This window comes from Zonotrichia albicollis, chromosome 1 (assembly GCF_047830755.1).
Source record: "Zonotrichia albicollis isolate bZonAlb1 chromosome 1, bZonAlb1.hap1, whole genome shotgun sequence".
NCBI classification, from domain to species: domain Eukaryota; kingdom Metazoa; phylum Chordata; class Aves; order Passeriformes; family Passerellidae; genus Zonotrichia; species Zonotrichia albicollis.
In genome coordinates this window covers 44,820,797-44,841,060 of record NC_133819.1, presented here as the reverse complement: position 1 = coordinate 44,841,060, position 20,264 = coordinate 44,820,797, and the positions used below count along the sequence as shown (strand labels likewise).

At 39.6% G+C, this 20,264-nt stretch overlaps 1 protein-coding gene across 10 annotated transcripts in view; it reads right to left on the bottom strand.

Annotated features, from left to right (window-relative positions):
* The window catches only part of MYRIP (myosin VIIA and Rab interacting protein), a 353,883-nt gene that overhangs the window by 37,304 nt on the left and 296,315 nt on the right, over positions 1–20,264 (bottom strand). For 7 of the 10 annotated variants that reach the window (XM_074539973.1, XM_074539965.1, XM_074539995.1 and 4 more), the window contains exons 4-8: positions 16,742–16,878; positions 14,990–15,073; positions 14,288–14,385; positions 13,889–13,969; positions 12,212–12,361 (exon numbers count right to left, since the gene is read on the bottom strand). In XM_074539973.1, coding sequence (XP_074396074.1) covers positions 12,212–12,361; positions 13,889–13,969; positions 14,288–14,385; positions 14,990–15,073; positions 16,742–16,878 — 550 coding nt within the window. The remainder of the gene's footprint in view (positions 1–12,211; positions 12,362–13,888; positions 13,970–14,287; positions 14,386–14,989; positions 15,074–16,741; positions 16,879–20,264) is intronic. The other 3 variants (XM_074539974.1, XM_074539982.1, XM_074539993.1) reach the window with 1 other exon arrangement.

The following is a 20,264-nucleotide window of genomic DNA, read 5'->3' as shown; positions in this document are numbered from 1 at the left end:
AACAGAGGATGTTAATTGTTCAACTCTTTACCATAATTAGTATTCAGTTACCCATGGAAGTGTGGGATCTGCTAACATCACAAATGGGATTTAATGTATTCAAAAGAATTCAGCATTAAATTGCTTATTTATGTGCATTTCTGATGCTATGCAAAGAGGCAGGAAATCGTTTATATTACCATGGACCAGATGGAGAGAAATAATTAAGGTGAAGTTGTTGGGAATGTGCTTGGTGAGGACTGATATCGAACTGCTTTGACTCAAGTTAGCCAGAAAGGGATCCCATTGTGGTGAGACATGATGATCTATTGTTGGCTCAACAGGCCATCTGGTGTAACAATTTACAGAAGTTAAAAATTGAAAAAAAAGCAAACAAACAGCCTGTTCCCCAGAAAGAGATATGTAACTCAACTGATTTTAATGCAGAATTCTGTTTGCTAGGACATACATACATAACACCCAATATGCTGAGCAGTTTTATTCTGTTTTACTAATGAAGTCAACTTAGCCTACAATTACACATCTTTTTAGTTCTAGGAGGGTCACATTTTGAGGCATAACAAGATAAAATACTTTTGTAATTGTTAATCATCCTGCCTGCTACTGAGGGGGAAGGGACCTGCCTTTGGTTCCACATAAACAGATCAGACATTTTAGTTTTGACCTAGATACAGAGAAGTCAGACAGTTACAGAAGACACATTTAGATTTGTCCCGTTTTGAAAAGCTTTTATTCCTGTCAGTGTCCTGCTGATTTCAGCAGAACTCACACTTGCATATCAAATCACAGATGTAGCTGGAGAAACAAGGCTCTCAGAGCTTGAGTCAAGTTGCCTTCCCAGCAGAGTCAGTAGAAAACCATATATGCCAGGTCTTCAAGCGGCTCAGCTGCTTTGCACAGGCCAAGTTGGCACTCTCAAATCCTTGTACATTTTTAGTGATGTTCAAATTACAAATAATTAACTTAATCTGTTACTCTCAAAAGGGCAAGTCTTTGCCTGTATCAGAGGTCTGCTTTGCACTGGTGCAGGTGAGGTAAAGGAGAACTTGCCTTTCAGCTATTTTCAAGTCCCTTAAATTCCCAGAACAGCATAAGCATTGCTGGTAGTCCTGCTGGCTCGAAAGCCACACTTATACCACTTTCTGGCTGCACCTCCTCTCATCTGAAATGCTCCTCTGTGGGACCCATGTACCATGCCAGAAGATTTAATTAACTGCAAATCTTCCTGTATCCTTGGCTCAGCAGTAAAAGGAAACTCCATTAAGCACAGGGGTTCAGTTTGGCTTCTGAATTAATGACAAAAAGCCAAAATTATTGCACTAGATATTTTTTATATTTTCTATAGCTACCACTATGGTAATCTTGTCCATACAAAGACGTAAGTCCTAATATGAAGTATTGGACAAATTTAGTGATATAAACTATTCACAACAAGTTTCAGTAATTTCACTATAGGGAATCTTTCAGGTGCATCACTTTTCCAAGTCAGTCATATTCAAGTGTGTATTTAGTCTGTTCCAAACCTTGAACTAGATCTTTCACTGATCAAGATCATCTGAATCCTTCTCAACCATGAAAAAGTAATAAAATAAAATACAATAATTCAATGCAATGCATACAGGTACATAAATTGTTTCACTATAGGGAATTTGCTCATGAACTTTGATTTCATCCTGGCAGTATATGTGGACAATATAAACAATTCTGCCACAAATTTGCCACCTGAACTCTGCTGAGTGTTAACTGTGCTGTTGTTCACTTCATTCATTGTAAAGCTAGAACTACCAAACTTGCCACACTTTCAATAAATTAGTTCTGGTGTCTGCTGCATCTTTTGAAATCTTTGTGTTAAAGTTGTTATATACTGGAAGCAACAAGTTGTGGTGGCTGTCCATGAATATTCTCTCAGGGCACATTCTTCTTCCATGTGCATATAGCAAACAAGAGCGATAAGAGATGCTGAAGACCCAGAAGAAGAAATAGCCTACAGTTCAATCAGTAGTATCTGTTTTCCCTTATTACTCAAAGAACTGGATCTTTAAGAAGAATAATACCAGGAAGAACTTTAGTCTGTAAAACGATAACTGAGACACCAATAATGAGAGCTATCTTTATGTTTGACAGCTTTCCTGTTTTGTTTAAATGGCAGCTTCTTGTGTGCCTTCTCACCGTTCCATAAACATCGCAGCAAAGTGATGCCATCACATTGATGGCAACATCTGCTCTCTGCTCTCAACTCACCTAAGACCTGCCAGCAGCTTAACCCTGACAAGGCAGAACTTGGCAGAGGCTGCAAAACCTCCTGAAGTAGCTGGGCACTCCTGCTCCCAGGCTGATGCTTTGGCAGCAAAGCTGTGGCTAGCAGTGCCTGAGCAATTTAAAGCCAGCTCAGGTGCATCCACACTATAGGGCAGATAAGCCCTCAGAGGGACAAGGAGAGACACAATAGCTTGAAGGATTTAAAAAGGAGAAGATGAACAGCCTGAAGGATGAAATGAAGTGAAAAACAAGGAAGCAGAGAAAAGAAAGTGGACACAGTCCCATGTGGTGTAGTAGCCTAGGATCTGAAATAAACTCAATCAAACAAGCTTATCTAGCGAAAAGCTGATTTTTTAAAGTTGTGTGCTAAAACTTTTGGGTTGATCAGAGGAAGGTTGCTCTCCACAGTTTGCAAGGTCTCTGTGGAGCAGGAAATTGGTATTAGGCAGGAACTACTGCTAAGAAATTTTCCCAGGAAATGCAGTTGAAATACAGCTAGGAGTAAGGCTTGTGGTGCCTCCAAAGCTTAGCCTGAGGCCATCCTCATTATTTTTCTACACTTTGTGTGAATTTTTGATAAAATCTGTCTTGGACTGCTCTGCAAGATGTACTACCTCTTCTCACTGAGGATGGTTCAATGTCACAGAAGGCTCAAGGAGAGAAAAGTAATGTCATGATAAAATAGCTTGGCTGCAGCCCTACATTTAGACCCTGAAAAAGGGAGATGTTGTTCAACTTGCACTCTTCACTACTACATTTGCAAGTCTCTGTAGTTCTTGTATCTGGCAAGACTGAAATGATTGAGGAGTACCAATGTTCTGATAAGCTCCAATTCCAAAGAAGAATACATAAAAGTGGAGGATTAGGTTATTTCTTGTTCTGAAATTTAGTTTCAGGTAGGGCTGGATGAGATAATAAAATTGTTTTACTCAGACAAGCAGGGATGGAAAGAAAGCATAAACATGAATCTCTGAGCAGTGCAAATCACTGGTAGCACTGATAATGACACAAAAAAGGCATGTCAATAGCCAAGCTTGGTGTAGGAACAGGACAGAAGCACATCCTGGCATGAGAACAATCCAGTCTAAATTAACTGTATTTTTCAGAGCACAAAAGCAAATGTTTGTGTACAAGTTAATCTCCAATCAATTAGCAGCCCAAGTCATGACTCTATCTGAAATGCAAACGACCTCAAGACCTCTTTTTGTTTTTGCAAATCAAGAGCAAACTAGAAAGATAGTTATTTGGTGAGAGGCAACACAGCAAAAGCCGTCACCCTGCCTGGCACACTTGCATCAACCTAAACTCAGCCAGCACCACTAACGCCCCAGCCCTGCAGCTGCAGCATGGGCTACATCCTCCTTCCCTGTGGGTGACTCCACTGCTGCACTGACCTGTGCAGGCAGCAGAAGCACACATTACTGTGCTGCATCACTGCCTCTTCACAGAGGAAACAGGTCATCTGTAGAGACACAGGAGATGTCTTTCCCTTGGGGACATTTGTAGAGGAAGCAAAACACTGAAAATAAGGGAACAGGCTTGAGAAGCCTGCCTGGGGGCTGATGGTCCATGTGGTTTCCCTGTGAATGGATGCACAGAGGTACTGGAGGTAAGGCTGGCTACCCTGATAGGCTCTTAGATCAGTTTGGTTTGGAACAAGGGATTTTTACTGACCAAATGAAGGAATCATGTCCCTCAAGCTTTATCAACTGCCTACATGCTTGGAATGCATCAAGATCTCAGGGCAGAAGAACTGAAAGTGTCCAAAAGAAATACAGGAGTCTAGATACAATTTTCAAATTAAGGCAGGAATGTAGAAACTTCGGTTTTGATTTATAAAGACGTGAGATGTCAAGAAAGGAGCTAAAGATACTTGGTGTATTTCCTAGCCAGAAGTTCTGCTTCCTCAGCAAACAAAAACCCCAAGCCATCCACCACGTGCTATTTTAGGTGTGTTTATGTGTTATAAATGACAAGGCTGCCCCGTACGTTTGCAGTTGGACGCCGCTGGTTTCTGCAGCAAACTGGTGCATCAGCAGATGGCACTGCAGCCCCGCAGATCATTTGCTGTGCTCTGCACACACCCCACAGAGGCAGGTGCTGCACGCTGGAGTGCTGGGCAGCGCAGCATAGCTCACAAAATACAGCTGGGGTATTGACACGCACTTCTAGACACTTGAGTTAGATGAGTTCCCCGCCAAATCCTGCCTAGCGGCACCTCCTGTGATATGTTTGTTTCAATTACAGACACATTACCATCCTTTATTTTTTTTTTTTTAATTCCTCTTCATGGATTTCTGTTGCATAGTTTCTAATCTTTGGATGGAGAGAACTCTCATTTTTCACTGAACTAGAATTAAAAGGAATTATCTTATTCATTGATGGTATTCAATAAAAAAAATTAAAAAGACAAAGTAGTTTGTGAAGATTAAAGAAGGAAGGAGTGAATAAAAATAATCCCATCTTCCATTACTTAATAAATACAAATATTCCATTTTCTATCAGTAACAATTTATGAGCTCACTCTTCTGAACACAGAATAAATAAAAGCAAAACAAGTAACCAAAACCAAGAACAACTTTATAAACCATTATAAAGAATATTGAGTCTAATGTTGATAATCTATAGATTCTTCACCTTGAAAAAATGCCTTATATGTATGCATATTGTTTAGAGAGACAACATGAAGATTTTGCAATAAAAGATGAAGAAGTTTGGGTTTTCACCAAAAGATGAAAAAGAATTCCTCTTTCTCCTACAGAAAAGCCAAAATGGTAATTCGAAGTAGGTCACAAAAGCATCTGATGGGACTTTAGAACTGGATCATGCATGTTTTCCCCCCATTTCCCTCTTATTTCACCTTGTTTCCACTCTTACATTCCACTCTTCATTCTGATAGAACTAGTGAAACAGTAATTTATTCTGCAATTATTTGGAATAGGTCAAGGACTCTCCCAAGTTCAGCAGGGACTGGGAACCCCAGGTGCCACAGGGCAGCTGCAGGGTCACCACAGTAGGAGCCCTTGCAGGCACAGGGACCTCAACACCCATGCTGAGGGCAGGTTCCTCTGGATTTGGGCAAAACTCTGAATCCTGTGCTGGGCAAGCTCTGACCTGAGTAGCAGCTGCTAAGTTGGGCTTTGAGGACTACCTTGTTTATTCAGGGAATCAACCTAGAACTGATAGATAAACTCAGATGACTTAAATGCAACCTTATTGATCCCCTCTGCTCCCTTGCAAATTCTGCAGCTATGCCTGCCAGTGGTGCAGCAAATCCCGTTTTCAGCTGTGCTCTGTGAATGCAATCAATGCACAGACAGAACCAGTAGGTCTGGTAGCAAATACAGCAGCAATCCCTAAGCATTAACAGCTTATGCATCCTTTGGTAAGAAAACTCCCACACCAGGAAGGAGACAGTATGAGCTTGCAAATGATGCCACTCTGCCACAGCCTATTTATCCTGGAAGTGATTTTTGCTCTGCTCAAATGTATGCAGTCCAGACATCTAGCAGTGGGAGTGAAATACCAAGGGTTTTGAGCATCTGTTCCTTAGTTAATCTTGTATGTGGAAAAGGATCTGTTAACAACCTTCTAAAAAAGGGCAAGAACAGGCAGATTTTCACACTCAATTGAAAGAAAATTCCCTCCTAACCACCCCTTATGGATATCCCATCCGTGGGGCAAGCCCTTGAACAGCAGGTTGGGAGAAAACAAAGATGACTGGTCCCTCTCCTGCAAAAGGCTTAGAACATATGCCCTTCAAGGGTCTGCCCAAGCTGGCTTTTTGTTCACTACTGACAAAAATATTCTGGTTGCAAATGATTGTTTCCATTCTTCTACTGGGCTCTTAGACATCTGATTCCCTTAAAAGCATTGCTCCTTTAAAAATACTTCAAAAATAATGATTAGCTTATCAGGAATGGGTCTGTCAGAGGACGAATGCACAGCTGTGTGGTAATATATAGAGCCACATTTGGGTGCACATTTATTTTGGGTCAGTTCAGATTAGCTGACCTTGATTAACCAGATGGAGAGGAGGGTTGTAAGGGAGAGAGACAAGAGGTTATTCCTCAACAAATGCTGGTAGGCATGCCAGTAGCTCTACACCATCATGTATAGCATAAAAAAAAAAGGAAAAAAAAGCTTGCCCACATGTGAAAGTGTTACTGCTTTGTTTGCAAGAAATTTGTAAGCTAGTAATAATGGATATTTCATATTGATCTCAGAATATGAGTATAAACATCCCTTTATTGTACTTCTGAGGTTGACAATTTCAGGAAGTGCTAGGAGCATAAAATACCATAGCTTGATCGATGTAATGAATTTATGTGAGCAAGTCTATAGAAGTTTGTGGAACAGAGGTTACATATACCAATGCAACTGTAATCCATGCAATGCCTTTACAAGGTACTCTTATTCATTTAGCCATTACTGCTCCTCACATGTTCCCCCAGAGCCCATTCTTTTTCCCTTCTCCCACACTTTGAATGTTGCATGACATGTCCTGAAAAAACCTAAACAAATGAAACTAAGAACAAACAGGGAAAAGACTTCCCAGTTTGAAGACACTGAGAGCTCAGTTAGGATCCAGTGGTGACAGTATTGCCATTTTACTTGCGGAAGAGAAACAGGAACAGCAAAAGCCAGATCCCTGCTTCTGGTGCAGGACAGGAGGATTTTGCTTTGCTACTAGCACATCTCTCTGGAAGAGTGCTTGTATATAAGAGGGTAGGGGGAGGAGGTGAGTTAGCACCCATGTTTCAGGTCTAACTGCAGCCTTACACATAAACACACCTCTTTTTCAAGTGAATACTCTTCACTAAACACATTATTCTTTTTTTATCCATCTCTAGGTGTCTCAGTTCCCTGCACAGCCTTTCATGTCCTGTTCTGACCCTCATCTACAAAGCTGTGCTCAGCACAGAACTCGCCCATCAGAGAGAATCACTGTATGCCCTACTCAACACCAGAGGAAGCCTGAAGTGTTCTGTGTTTATTTACTTCTTCCTCTGGCAATATACACCTTGATTTAATCTAAAAACAAAGTAAGGTTTGTCAGGCTGCCCCAGCTCTGAGCATCACAGGTTTTAAGATAGACCTGAAAATTCTGCGAAACCCAGGAATGTATTATGTTAGCATCTTTAAAACAAAATGAAGCTTAAAGAACAACATATGAGCTTAATTATTTGGAAAATTACATTATACAATTACCACCCTTCTCTGTTCTTTCTCCTATTCCCTTGCATGCCTTAAAACCTATCTTGGTTGGCTGACAGTAAGTGCAATGCAGCTGAATGTAGGCCTGCATGGGATCGATCATGTAGCTAGCATCCAAAACTGTCTTGGAAGTTTGTCATTGGATGGATAGTACTGTGAAACCAAAAATCAGTAATGTTATGCTAGAGACACATCTCAAGAAGGATTACAAACTCAAACTACACAGACAACTTTAAAAGACAACAATGCTGTAGTGTTTAGCCTTGCACTGATTATTTAGCCACCTGAGCCTTGAAATCTGGCACTAGTTGCTGAGTCAGAATCAGAGACTAGTTGCATCCTATCCTTCTGCAGCATTGGAAGGAGGGAAATCAACCAGATTACCATGGACAGAGCCTTCTTAGTCTGAAATCCAGATCGTTTTTCCACTGAGATTACAATGTCACAGTGTCACCTGTGGAGTCAGCAGATGCCAGTATTATCTGTAACCTGGAAAGTATTTAGAGAAAGATGGATCTTAAAATAATAAATATTAATGAAAATGATACATTATTCTTAGAACACCAAATGCTTTTCCATTTCAAAATGCGCTATTCTTTCCCATTCTGTGCAAAGATGGCGCTGCATTTGGCTTCTTCCAAAGGAAACAATACAGCAAATAACCCATTGGGATCCAGCTGATGAACTTCTGGATAAATGCACACCTGCCTCACCGGAAGTAGGTCCCAGGAATACATGCCATGCAACCTTCTGATGCCAGCTCCTGTATAAAAGTTAAAAGCTCCATCTTCCCTCTGACATGACACATTTATTTATTAGACATAAATATGATGTTTCTGATGCAGTCATTGACAGGTAGGAACTGATGCCAGCTGGTATCCACAGTGCTATGCCTCACACATCTGAAATCCCTCTCCCACTATGCTGCATGACTGCTAAACAGAATTCCTCCACAAAAAGGTTTCCTTCAAGCACTTTTGTTTGTGAGAAACCTTAAAAGGTACAGAGCACCTGCAAAACCTCTAGAGATTTCCAAAGCAGTGCTAAACCACAAGTTTGTGGAAACTTCCTTTTCTTTAAAACAAATCAAACGGAGGGGAAAAAAAAGGAAGAAAAAATAAACAACTTGCAATACACTGTGGACCTTAAAATTAGCTTAACCAGTATACTTCTGCTTCCCCAGAGATGCATCATAATGTGTATTTAATGAAATCCTCCTTTTCCCTATATCCCTAGCTGTTTTATATACTATAAATTATGGATGAGCTTCTGTTTATATATGCAATCTTTATGCTGTAAAATAAAGACCACTAATACAGCACTTAAAACACACCAGGGTGCCTTCACTCCATCAATGTTTAAATGGGATACAATTTGCCAACTGGTCCTTTGCTCTCTGGCTGGCAGTGATGTATGGCAGGCGAACTGGACTGAGAGAACAGAGAAGCATCCACCCATTGCTCTGCACTTCTCCTATCCCAACACTGCACAGCCTTTGCTTATTGGTAATGAGAAACAGATGGTGCCATCCATCTCTTTTTATGAGATGAGGAAATAAAATATTCAGCCTTGTTTCACTATTTTTAGCCTGGGCGAAGTTTCTCAAAGAAATCTAAGATGGAAAAAAAAGGAGAAGAGAATGTCTATAGCTACTAGCACACCACAGTACTGCAGTTAAACAATCAATACTATAGTTTGGAAGGGGAAAGTGAGGAATTTTTACTTATTTAATCACTTTTTCAAAGCAAGTGGTTTTGGATGAGCAGGGAGATAATGCAGGGCTTCCTGAGACCACTGGAAGTTTCTGGCTGATATGGATGAGTTGTACACAAATAGCTGGGATAAAAAGAAAAATTTCCTGGCAGGTGAAACCACAAGGTGATATCTGTGATTATTAGAGCACCCCCTGACTCTGTAAGAAGTGACTTTGGTAATAAAAAGCAATGCAACAATAAACATGGTTTTCTAAAGGCCAGTGTTACAGCGTACAATTGTCATGTATTTTATCGTATTATTTTCATTGCACTAGCAAAACCACATATATTATCTTCTGCACAGAAGACAAAAAAAATTCCTCTAAGATAAATTTTTAGTATTAAATTATGAAATTCTGACTGCCTTAAGATTTGCTATCCTTACCTCCCTTTCCCTGGCATGTCTTTCTGTTAATCATGTTTCTTCTTTCCTTTGATTTAATCTATCCTGCCTTTGCTAATTTGTTAGCCTGTATACCAAAGAAATACTCGAACAAGGGAAGTTCTAGTTAAATGACCTTTACTGGGAAACACATTCATGTACCTAACTGTCACAGTAATAGTCTCCTTGGATAGCTTTGATAGAAAAAAAAATGAAAACTTGTTTTTCTTCTTCCTTCCCTTTGGATTGTTGTGGCTACTGTGTCTGTCCACAAAAACCTTGTTTACACTAGGAACACCTGTGCTAATTAATCTGTTGCAGGAGACCCCTTGTTAGCTGTGGTGTGTACTAATATTAAAAAGCTTTTTACAGGCAGATCTCTGCCTAATCTAAGTCATCACATACAGATCAATATTAGGATGTATATAAGAAATCAAGAGTGTGGGGTTTTTTGTCACTTAATGTCATCAGTTAGGAACTAAGAAAACTTCACTTATTGTAGTGGAATCCAAGACTTGCTGTTACAGACTTGGACTCAAGAGTTCCTGGGAGGCAGTAAGAAGCTTTGCCTAGAATGGGCATAGGGCCTCTCTGCCAGCTTCTGTAGAAGCTAGGTTTTGTTATGGAAAGAAAAAAAAAATTGCAATTCTTTTGGCAGAAAAGATAACTTTGTCACACAATATACAGAAGAGAAAGTGGTGTGGTTTACTCTTGCAAATCTATTGACAGAGGCATGCTTCCCATTTATTGCTGAATGAAAACAAAGTGGAATGGAAAGCAAGCTCAGAAAAGGAATTTGAGTTGTTTCAGCACTGTTGGTGAGAATCGAGCAGGCTCTAAGTGCTCTACATTCACTCTGCACAAACTGCCTTTCAGTACATTTTCCAGTGACTTTAATTGTGCTACCTAACAGCCTAACACAAGTGCAACTATCTTAGCTATAGGAATGACAGGATGATACCTCCTTTATAAGGGTGTCTGGTCATACTAATAAAAATCTCCTCTATTCAGAGCAAAGCAAAAATAAACATATACACACTTCAAAGGAGAAAAGAAGAAGATAACACAACCCTAGCAAAGCAAAAGCAGAAACTAAATTTATGGGAGAGATGAAACAAGTTACAGCAGATGGCCAAATCATTCGTGTTCCTTAAAACACTCTGGGAAGACAGTTGGAACAAATGGTGAAAAATGTGGCAAAAGACCCTGTACAAAGAGGTGGAGTGTCCTTATAAAATACTGTACATGTCTGGATCTCTAGTACTGACTGATGGCTAGAGAGGTTTTGAAGTTGTTTGCACCTTAGCGTGACATTTCTGCTTTTCTAGTATTTTTCACAAAGCCTACTATTACTCAAAGTAATGAGCCTCCCTCTGGCAAAAAAATCAGGAATAAATTGTTACTTCAGAAGGGAATTTCAAAATGTGTTGAGTTCAAAGTTAACTTTCCAAATGCAGAACAGCTTCTGTTATAATGACTGAGGGTTTGAACAGCGTATTTCTGAGTCTTGTCCTTAAGAAAGAAAACTCATTTGAGTCAGACACAAAATTAACTTTCTCTCTCCTGGCCTTTATATTCCACAAACAACTTGTCTAGGAGGGACAGAGCAAAACCTTTGAATCGTGCTCACCCTAACTTACGATCACTTATTAACAGTGGGACATTACAGGCAGTATCCCTTCATTTTGCAAACAGTTAGAAGACTAGGATGCAAGTCTGTATCTCAGCAACTCTGGCCCAGAGTCAATATTCTGGCATAGATCTGTTCTCACTGGGAGTGTAAGTGAGCAAACTTAGCTGGGAACTAGGACATAGCCCACGTTGAGTTCTGGTGGTTCTGCTTAGCGGGGAGAGGTGGTTACTGGAACAGCAGCAGGACACTTGGGAGCAGCAGCTTAAACCACAGTGTCAAAATGCACTGGAACTAACTCATCTGTCACTGTCTTCCCTCTCTGATTGTCAAAGTGCTTGTCCAAGCCTACAGCTTATTTTCACTGCTTTTTACTTGCTGCTCCTTTAAAACTGTTACCAATGCAGCTTGTCAAATTTTCTTCAGCTTTATAGCAGGAAATAAAGACATTGTGCTGAGAAATAAGTGAAACACTCTTTAGTGTAAGACATAAATGGCGTTCTGCAGCTGAGTGTTCTTTTTTGTTGCTGGTGGTGGCTGTTTTCTGTAAGATGGATAAGGAGAAAAAGAAATGTTACAGAAACCTAACTTTATACAAAAGAAAACAAAACAGTCAGCGAAGACTTACATAAAAGTTAAGTGAGCAGAAAAACTCTTTTGTGGAATAAACACTGAAGCCTTGAGTCCTGTTAGCATTCAAATCAAGCAGTGAGACTGCTCATATCACAAACTTAGTCCTCCCCAGCACAGTCACCAAAACAACACAATGTCTGTCATGTACCTCCATGGCCCATGGGGTGTCAGGAGAGCATGCAACTGAGTGACAGCTTGTCCAGACACAGAATTTATGCTTGTTCTCTGCAAGTCTCTACGTACCATTCCAGGCAGCAAGTGTACTTATCCATGACTGCAATCTTCTGGCTTGCTTTGTGCCCCAGAAAGCAGGGATAGCTGTGCAGTGGCACTCACCCACAAGGTGTAGGAGCCCCTGCGGCTCCCTGGGAACGTCAGCATGCTCTGGTCCGAGACGGCACCAGACGCCAGGCCGCTGCTCCGCGACGGCGGCCATTCCAAGTCGGCCTCGGCCTGCTCGGGTTTGCTCTTCTGCTTCTTTATAATCTGCAGGGTAGGGGAGAAACGGGGTGGGAGGGGACAGAAAAATGCCGCTGGGGAAATGCTGTCTGAGCCATAAAGGGAAGATCTAAATGAACCCCGTCTTAAGGAAAGCTCCCCAGGAAAAGCATTTGACTTTTTCTCTGCTCTAGCTCCAGCTCATGCAATTACTTCTCATCTGAAGTCCTACCGCTTGCAAGCACATAGGCAGCGATGCAATATATAACAGTGCCTGTAGGAATACCAGAGGTGAATTACATAAACATAGAAACCTGTTGCTACAGTAACACTTTAGCAGCATCTAAGTGTCAAGTATTTTCTCAGACAAGACTTTTTGCCAAGAAACATAAAATACTAGATATGAGGGGAATTTCAAAGGCTCACATGACACGCAGACACATTCTAGTGAGAACAAAGAGGTCTAAGGTCTCTAGACACTATTTTTATTTTTGAAAATCTACACCATCTTAAGACAGAGAGAGCTCATGTCTCCCTACGCTGACAGATTATATCCTGCTACACTTCGTTTCCACAACTGAAATACATCTACTGAACGTCATTCTATGGCATAAAAGATCTTGTTAGGCAGCTCTTGACAAAAACTAGCAATTCAAGCTTGGCTGAGAGAGGCTCTGGACTATGAAACACTCAATAAACAGACTTACTTGATAGTCTAACATCACCCTTAAAAAGAAGACAGATTATTTTCCAGTGAGCTGCTGCTCTTCTGGCTTTTCTTGACAACATTATAAACAATATGTTCCTCTTCTGGTGTGTGATCCATACTCTGTTAAATGCCACAGTCTATACAGAGATGTGGCACCTAGCTTACTTCACATGGAAGGAGACCAACTTAGCAGAGTGGTTACTTCCCTGATCAGAGGACCTTAACGCTCATCTTGCCTTACTCCGAACTGTCCAGACAAACTCAAGGAGTATTTTTTTTCCCACTAGCCCTCCACTTTCATTCTGCCAACCATGAGCTTTGCAGGGAGAAGAATGAGCTTTACTTTAAAAGCCACAAAATTCAGACATGCCAAGGTTTATGTGACTTTTGAGCTTCTCTCGCACAGCATCATTAAGAGAATTCTGTGTTAATGATTAATGCTGTTTTCTTTTAACATGTTGCAAGGTTCAGTAGACGGTATGGTCAGGTCACTGGCAAACTATATCTTTTAGGAAGTGATGTATATGGTCAAGAGCCGTACCTCTTGACATTAGAAAACTTTGTGCCCGCGGGGAAGTGAAATACAGATGTAAAATTCCATCAAGCAAGGAACTTCGCTGCAAGGAAGGGCATCACTCAGGGAGTGGTACCTTTCAGCTTTGAATATGTAGGACATCAGGTTAGGTACTGGATTGATCTTACTTATAAACTGATGTCTGTCAGACATAGCTGATACGATACTGTCATAGTTCATTTACTTTACTTTCTACTTTGGTGTCATTCTTTTTGTTGTTAGCAGTGTTTCAGGTCTAAAACATTTTTTAGTGTTTTGCCCATTAAACATAAGGGGAAAAAGCATGCCATACCTTCTGCACAATGGTTGTGGCCAGCTCTTCTATGAGGTCCTCCTTGTGCTCCTGCAAGTAACAAGCTTCATTCTGCTTGTCCTGCATGAAAACGGATACCTGTATTTACTAAAATCCCATAAAAACAGCCTTCCTACGTAAAATGTATAGACTGGGAAATGGGTAATATGCCCTATTGGCACTGTGGGAAAAAATGACACGCATGTCAAAAAGTGCATGTCACCTTCTGGAATGCAATGTGCGTCTTGGATACCAGTTCATAAAACCCATGCCCTGCTCCTTAGGTATATCATGAGACAGTCACTACTTCAAAAGTGGTTTTCCTTTATACCACTACCCAAATTAAAAGAAACATGATTGTCCTATTTAAATTAATACTTTTTTTTTTGAAAGTGTTACCAGGCTGTCACTGTAGGTCTCTGCCTTAGAAATAGCTTCTTCCACTGCTTCCTCTGCAACACGTAAGGCCACAGCAAGGGTATCCATCATGCTGTGTCCTAGATGAAGAATAAGATAAAATACCATGTTCTTTATATACGTACATTTTGCATAATGAGCTCCAAAATTCAGACTAATATTCTGGACACATATTCAAATCTTAAATTGTTCATGAAAAAGTTATTTCTTCAATCCATAAATATGCACAGTGAAATAAAAAAGACAGAGAAATTTGTTGCAATCTCTAAGTTTCTGTCTAAATGTAAATCTTAGATACAATAAAACATGATATATTTTATGTTGCTTATTTTAGACTGCAGCAAAATAGTTTGGAGGAAATAACTGAAAGAAAATTTGTGAAGTTCCTTTAAGTAAGAACAACAAAATTTAGGAAAGAGAATGAAAAAAATATATGAGCACAGGAAAGGAAATGGGAGGGAAGTAACAAAACCTGATCATTAAGAAAATCACACTAGAATAGGCATGTAGTAAGTGTAATGCTGAAGCAAGATGTCCCAGCATGGTACACAAGAGTCTTGCTCAATGATTCTGACAAAACATTGTTGGACCTGTGGGCAAGACTTCCCAGCACTCTAAGCTACTTGCCCAGTAATTCAAAGTGTAAGGACTAGTTCTCAATCAAATGAGATTTTAGCAGCATACCTTCTGTCTGTTGGTAGAAGGTAGAGTCACTGCCACAAATGCTTCCTTCATTCTCAAGGCTGCCTTCATACAGACTTCCTTCTGCTAAAGAGGACAGAATCATGTGTTACTATAAGAAGCACCCATTAACAATCAAGGCATTATTAAATTAGAATATTCACTCAAGATATGGTGGCACTGCACACAATGGGGGATAACTGGAAAATTCCTCCTAGCTGTTGGATAAATCATGACTGCAGCAGTTTTTGTACAAAACATAACTGCTTTCATCTCAAAGACTTCTCATTCATTTTGAATAGAAAAAACTATTACTACAGTAAAAAAGAAAAAAAAGAAGCTACCAGGCATAAAACTGACATGGCAGAAGTTAAGTACAGAGAATTTGACTTCACTATGACATTTGGTGTAGAAACAGATTCTACATTTTAAAGGGCAATGCTGTATAAATAAAGCAATACCCAGACACCTATACTAGTATTTATCTTCAAAGGGAACAAAAGGTTTACCTAACAGTCACAGGGATAGCAGAAGAAAGTTAGCAATGACATTTAGACTCAAAGGCCTTCCTTAGAAAGGTCTCACCGAGAGTGCACATGCCACTGCAACTCATCACTGCATCATTCACACTTCCATTCAAGCACCCATTCACTGAGACTATGGCTAAAAAAAGGCAATACATCTTATAAAAGTTGGGGAGCATCCCTGGTCACAGTTTTTACTTTCTTTGTCCCACTTGTGCCCTAACTGAAACAAGATTTGCTTGTCTTCACACAAATTTGTTCTCAGCTGTTAAGGAATCTTCTCAAGAAAGGCAAATTTTTTACCCAAAAAGGAAAAACATTATTAAATCACAATTTAATAACTAGGTTGCTTGTTCCTAGAAGCTTTTATGTCAAGTTTCATAATAAACACCTAAAATTTCCACTCAGGACTAGAGAGTCTACTTACCATCCTATACTTACCATAAAAAGACAAAGGAAGGACTACAGAAAAGTAACAGTCTCTTTACAATTTTTTGAAAGAATTACAAGAATAAATTATCTGGTTCAATAAATCCAGTGAAATGTCAAATAATCAGCTAGTTGTATTCTAAGTAACTTGCTGAATTTACCAGTATGACACCAAGCTTCACTTCTTCAAACCCGTTTTCTGACTCCAATCACTCTTCTTATGGGGTGGGGCATTAGAAGAGCATAGTTAGGAGTGAATCATGTCATCTCTTAAAAGGTTGATGCCAATACTTTTTCAGTATATTTTACCTATTTACAAACATCAATACAAAAATAAAACATGGCCAGTTTCAGATCCTTAACCATGCAAAACTCTAAGTAAGGAAATGTCAGTTTTGGTCAACTTGGATACTGAATGTATCTCATGTTAATCAAATTTTGCTTCAAACACTGCAGGAATATGCCTATGGTCAAATGTTGAAAGTAAAATTATTTAATCATTCTTTGACTACTCAGAACTGTGAAAAATGTGGGGACACAAGGTAGAATATAAACTGCAATTTACTTTGTAGACAGTTCTTCTGTATCAGTGACATAATTAGGATTAAACATTGTTTGAATTCTTAAACAGCTCTCTAGACACTTCATCCTTTTCTCTCTCCACTGAGGTATTTCTTTCACAAACAAGAAAACTGTGTTTAAAAAACTCTCTTGAAATAATCTCAGAATTTCCATTGTCTCAGCTTCTGTGTTAGAGCAGGTAAGAATAAATCTTATAAGAAATCAACAAAGCTGTTCTTACCTATTGTATCAGGACAAAGTCCACTCTCCAGTCTATGCTTCTTGTACAAGTTCTTCAGGACCTTGGCACTTCCAAAACACTTAAAACGGCTTTTAACATTATTATAGTACCAATCCAGAGACTGGGTCCTCAGGAGCCTAAAACAGAAAAATAAACTATGTATTTGGAAGGATTCTACAACAAATAAATGTGGGAAAAAATATTTTAGGCCTCAGATCACAAACCTATTAATTTCTGGATACTTTCTTTATTGTTTGTACTTTGCAAGTGTCTGGTATACTACAGCAAGGAAAAAACCCATTTACTTTTGGTTACACCATAAGTAAATATCTTTTTCACATTACTCAAGGGTTTATTTGGTTTTGGTGCTATCAGAGAAGGCTGTCTCCCCTTCTGCATTATAATGCTCACACTACAACCTCTTCTAAAATACAAACAGGCCTTGAAACAGCACAGGGCTTAAAAACAGCCTTCATTTACAAAGATTTATAGATAACGTAAGAACACAAGCCCATCAATGTGCCACAAAACCCCTCCATTTACATAAAAATACATCACTACTTTTATCTGGGGAAAACAATAGAGCAGACAAAGCGTAATAGAGGACCTCAGAGCAGAATGAGCCGAAGTTTGCTTTCTCACTTTTCACAGGAAGCTCACTGACAAAAGTAATTCATCTTAACAGACTTGTCCCCAGAGCTCAGACTCTTTATAAAGCCATGAGATACTGGCAAGCCCTGTATTGTTTCCAGTGTGGCATGTGGCAACTTGCTCCACCTGTACCTTCGGCAGTGCATGGAGAGAACCTGTGCCACATTCCCAGGCAAAAACAGCTTCAGGGTGACTGCAGGGAAATCCACTGCAGACCTGTACATTTCCTGCTGAGGATGTCACTGGGGGGAATCCTAGGGTTCCACCTATAAATTAAAGCTGATTTATTCTTAACAGCAGATTTAGGAGAACAAAAGGCTAAAATCAGTGTCCAGTGTCAATATATGAACCCCTAAAGAAATTGTGTCACCACCAGGAGGGCCAGACTCTCAGCATTTGCAGACTTCAACATATATAGATGATTTAACCTCATTTTTTAAACCCAGGGCTATGTTGAAAAACAAAATAAAATTACAGTCTCACTGTCACCTTTACATTTTCCTTCAGGGACTCAGAACTTTTCTTTGTAAAGTGCAAGGCAAGAGGCAATGAACAATTTTTGTTTTGTCACCTACTAAGAGACTAGAAATGTAGTTCTTAATCAGCACCACCAAACCTCAGGAGATTCTCAGTAACCAACAAACAAACATGATGAGCGTGGGGGTTCAACTACACGTTTCCAGTCTGAATTCAGACTTTTCAGATAAAAATGAACATCCACTTCATGAAAAGCAGAACATCATAATATAGTCCACTTGTCTGTCATCATCAGAAAGTGTGTAGTAGCAAACACCAGCAGTGGGAAATTAAAAATAAAAATCACTGAAGCCTATCGTATTCAAACTGTGAACCCTTAAAGTTTCATTAGCTGCTCTACAGAAGACAACTGAAGAAAAAGCTCATAATGGAACAGAAGCCTATTTTTTCTGCATTCTGTCTCAGCAATTAGATGCAGGAGAGATGTTTACAGATAATATAAGAATATCAGCCCTTTAATATCTATTTGCACAGTAATATCCCAAGCCTAACTATGGTTCCCAGGAGGTTGATTAGTTCCAATATTCACCACTGTACAAATATTACTAACATGTGACATGGGCAAAAATCCTTTGTTGGTGTTTTTTTTTGGAAAACATCCTTACACGTGGTGCAGAAACTACTCTGATGAAACAAAGTATCCAGAGCACAAACAGTGGGAAGGATGCCTCGGTTGGTCTCTGAAATACAGGGTTTCTGAATCCCCATAATGTTGCCACTAAGAGATCTGCTATGATGCCTGTCCAAGACCTGACCCACTGACCAAAGCTTCACTGTGGTGCAGTGATGAACCTGAATGGAGGAAAATTTCTCTCCCAAACCTGCAATTCTTTGGCGTTCTGAGAATCTGCCTCCTTTGTGGGTAGGAAACAATTGCTCTCATGTAAACTACATCAGAATACTGTCTTCTTCTTTCTGAATTTCTGTCCCTTTTGTCCACTGAGTTTCTACAGAACATGTCAGGGTAAGATTTCAGTCAATAAGCACAGAGTCACAATCATTATGAAGGATAAAACAGCATGACTGGGTTGGAACTGGCTTAGCAGGAGCTACTGACCAGAAAGGATGCTCTTCTGCCCAGTAAATGCAGTGTTCTCCATGCTGTCCACAAAAAAGTACTGCAGCACCATCACCACAAGGGGACTCACAGCACTGGGAATCCTCAAATGCATTGTTTTAGGGCTTTGAAGATCCTCACTAACTCCCTCAGCATGTTTATCAAGTAACCTCAGCTGCACCAGCTCAAAATGCTAAACTTGTCATCTTGGAAGCCAAGTAGACCCAGTTCTTAATATTCAGACAGAGTGACAAGATTTAAAAAAAAAAGATAGAGTCACCTATCTTTGAATGCTCTGTGAGTTAGGATAGCCAGTTATGAATGCTGACCTGGCAGCTTGGGAAAACAAAAGATGTGATTCATTGCAAGCTTGCTTCCTCATCTTTTTCCCTGTGTCACCATGTTTTTCTGGGTTTGATCAATACTTCTTGTATAAAAGCAGAAAGCTAATAGCACTGGTTTCTTGATGAGGTGAGAATGCTTTGCAACTAAAAGAGGTTTTTTATTTCTAATGATAACATTTTCTGTATGTGAACTTTGGAAGAGTCAAAAGGATAGAGATTATATATCTCAAAGCAACCATGAAAGGAGATGCTTGCCTCTTTGTACTAGTTAATCTGGTGTAAACACAAGGATTTTTTTTTTATTTTATTTTTTTTTAAGTTTCCTCATTGCTGCAGGATTAATACTTTGTGAGTAATCTAATCATTTCATGCTTCTCTCCTATGAGCTGGAGAGCTACCAACACTCCAAATCTATGCCTAGGTCCTGAACATGTTTTATAACAGATTACAATGCCTCCTGTAAAGCTTTTCAGCCTCTTAACTTTCACATAAGTCACAATGTCCCTACTGATTCCTCCTACTGAGAAAGGATTTGGAGAAGAGAGAACTTCTCTTATAGATACTAAAATAAAGGACTCACTCAAAAGAGAAATAAGAGCATTTTCACCACATTTCAAAATCCTTTAATGCTGACCTATATTTTAAAGCTGTTTCCTGCAAAAGCGGTCCATGAGTCGAGAATAATGAAAGTCTGCGACAGTCCTAGCATTAAATTGTTGGAATGAAACACTTCCCTTATTAGCCTCAACAGAAAGTATGCAAGTTCTCTCTGTGAAATAAAAAATTCACACTTAAAGGATATTATTTGTCTAAATTTAAAGAAGCAGGACTGGTTGAAGCCATTTTTTGCTCTTTATGTGCAACAAAGACTGTTCTGTCTTTATTGAAAAATAGCTTTAAACACTAAGGACATTATTTATGTTATATAATATTG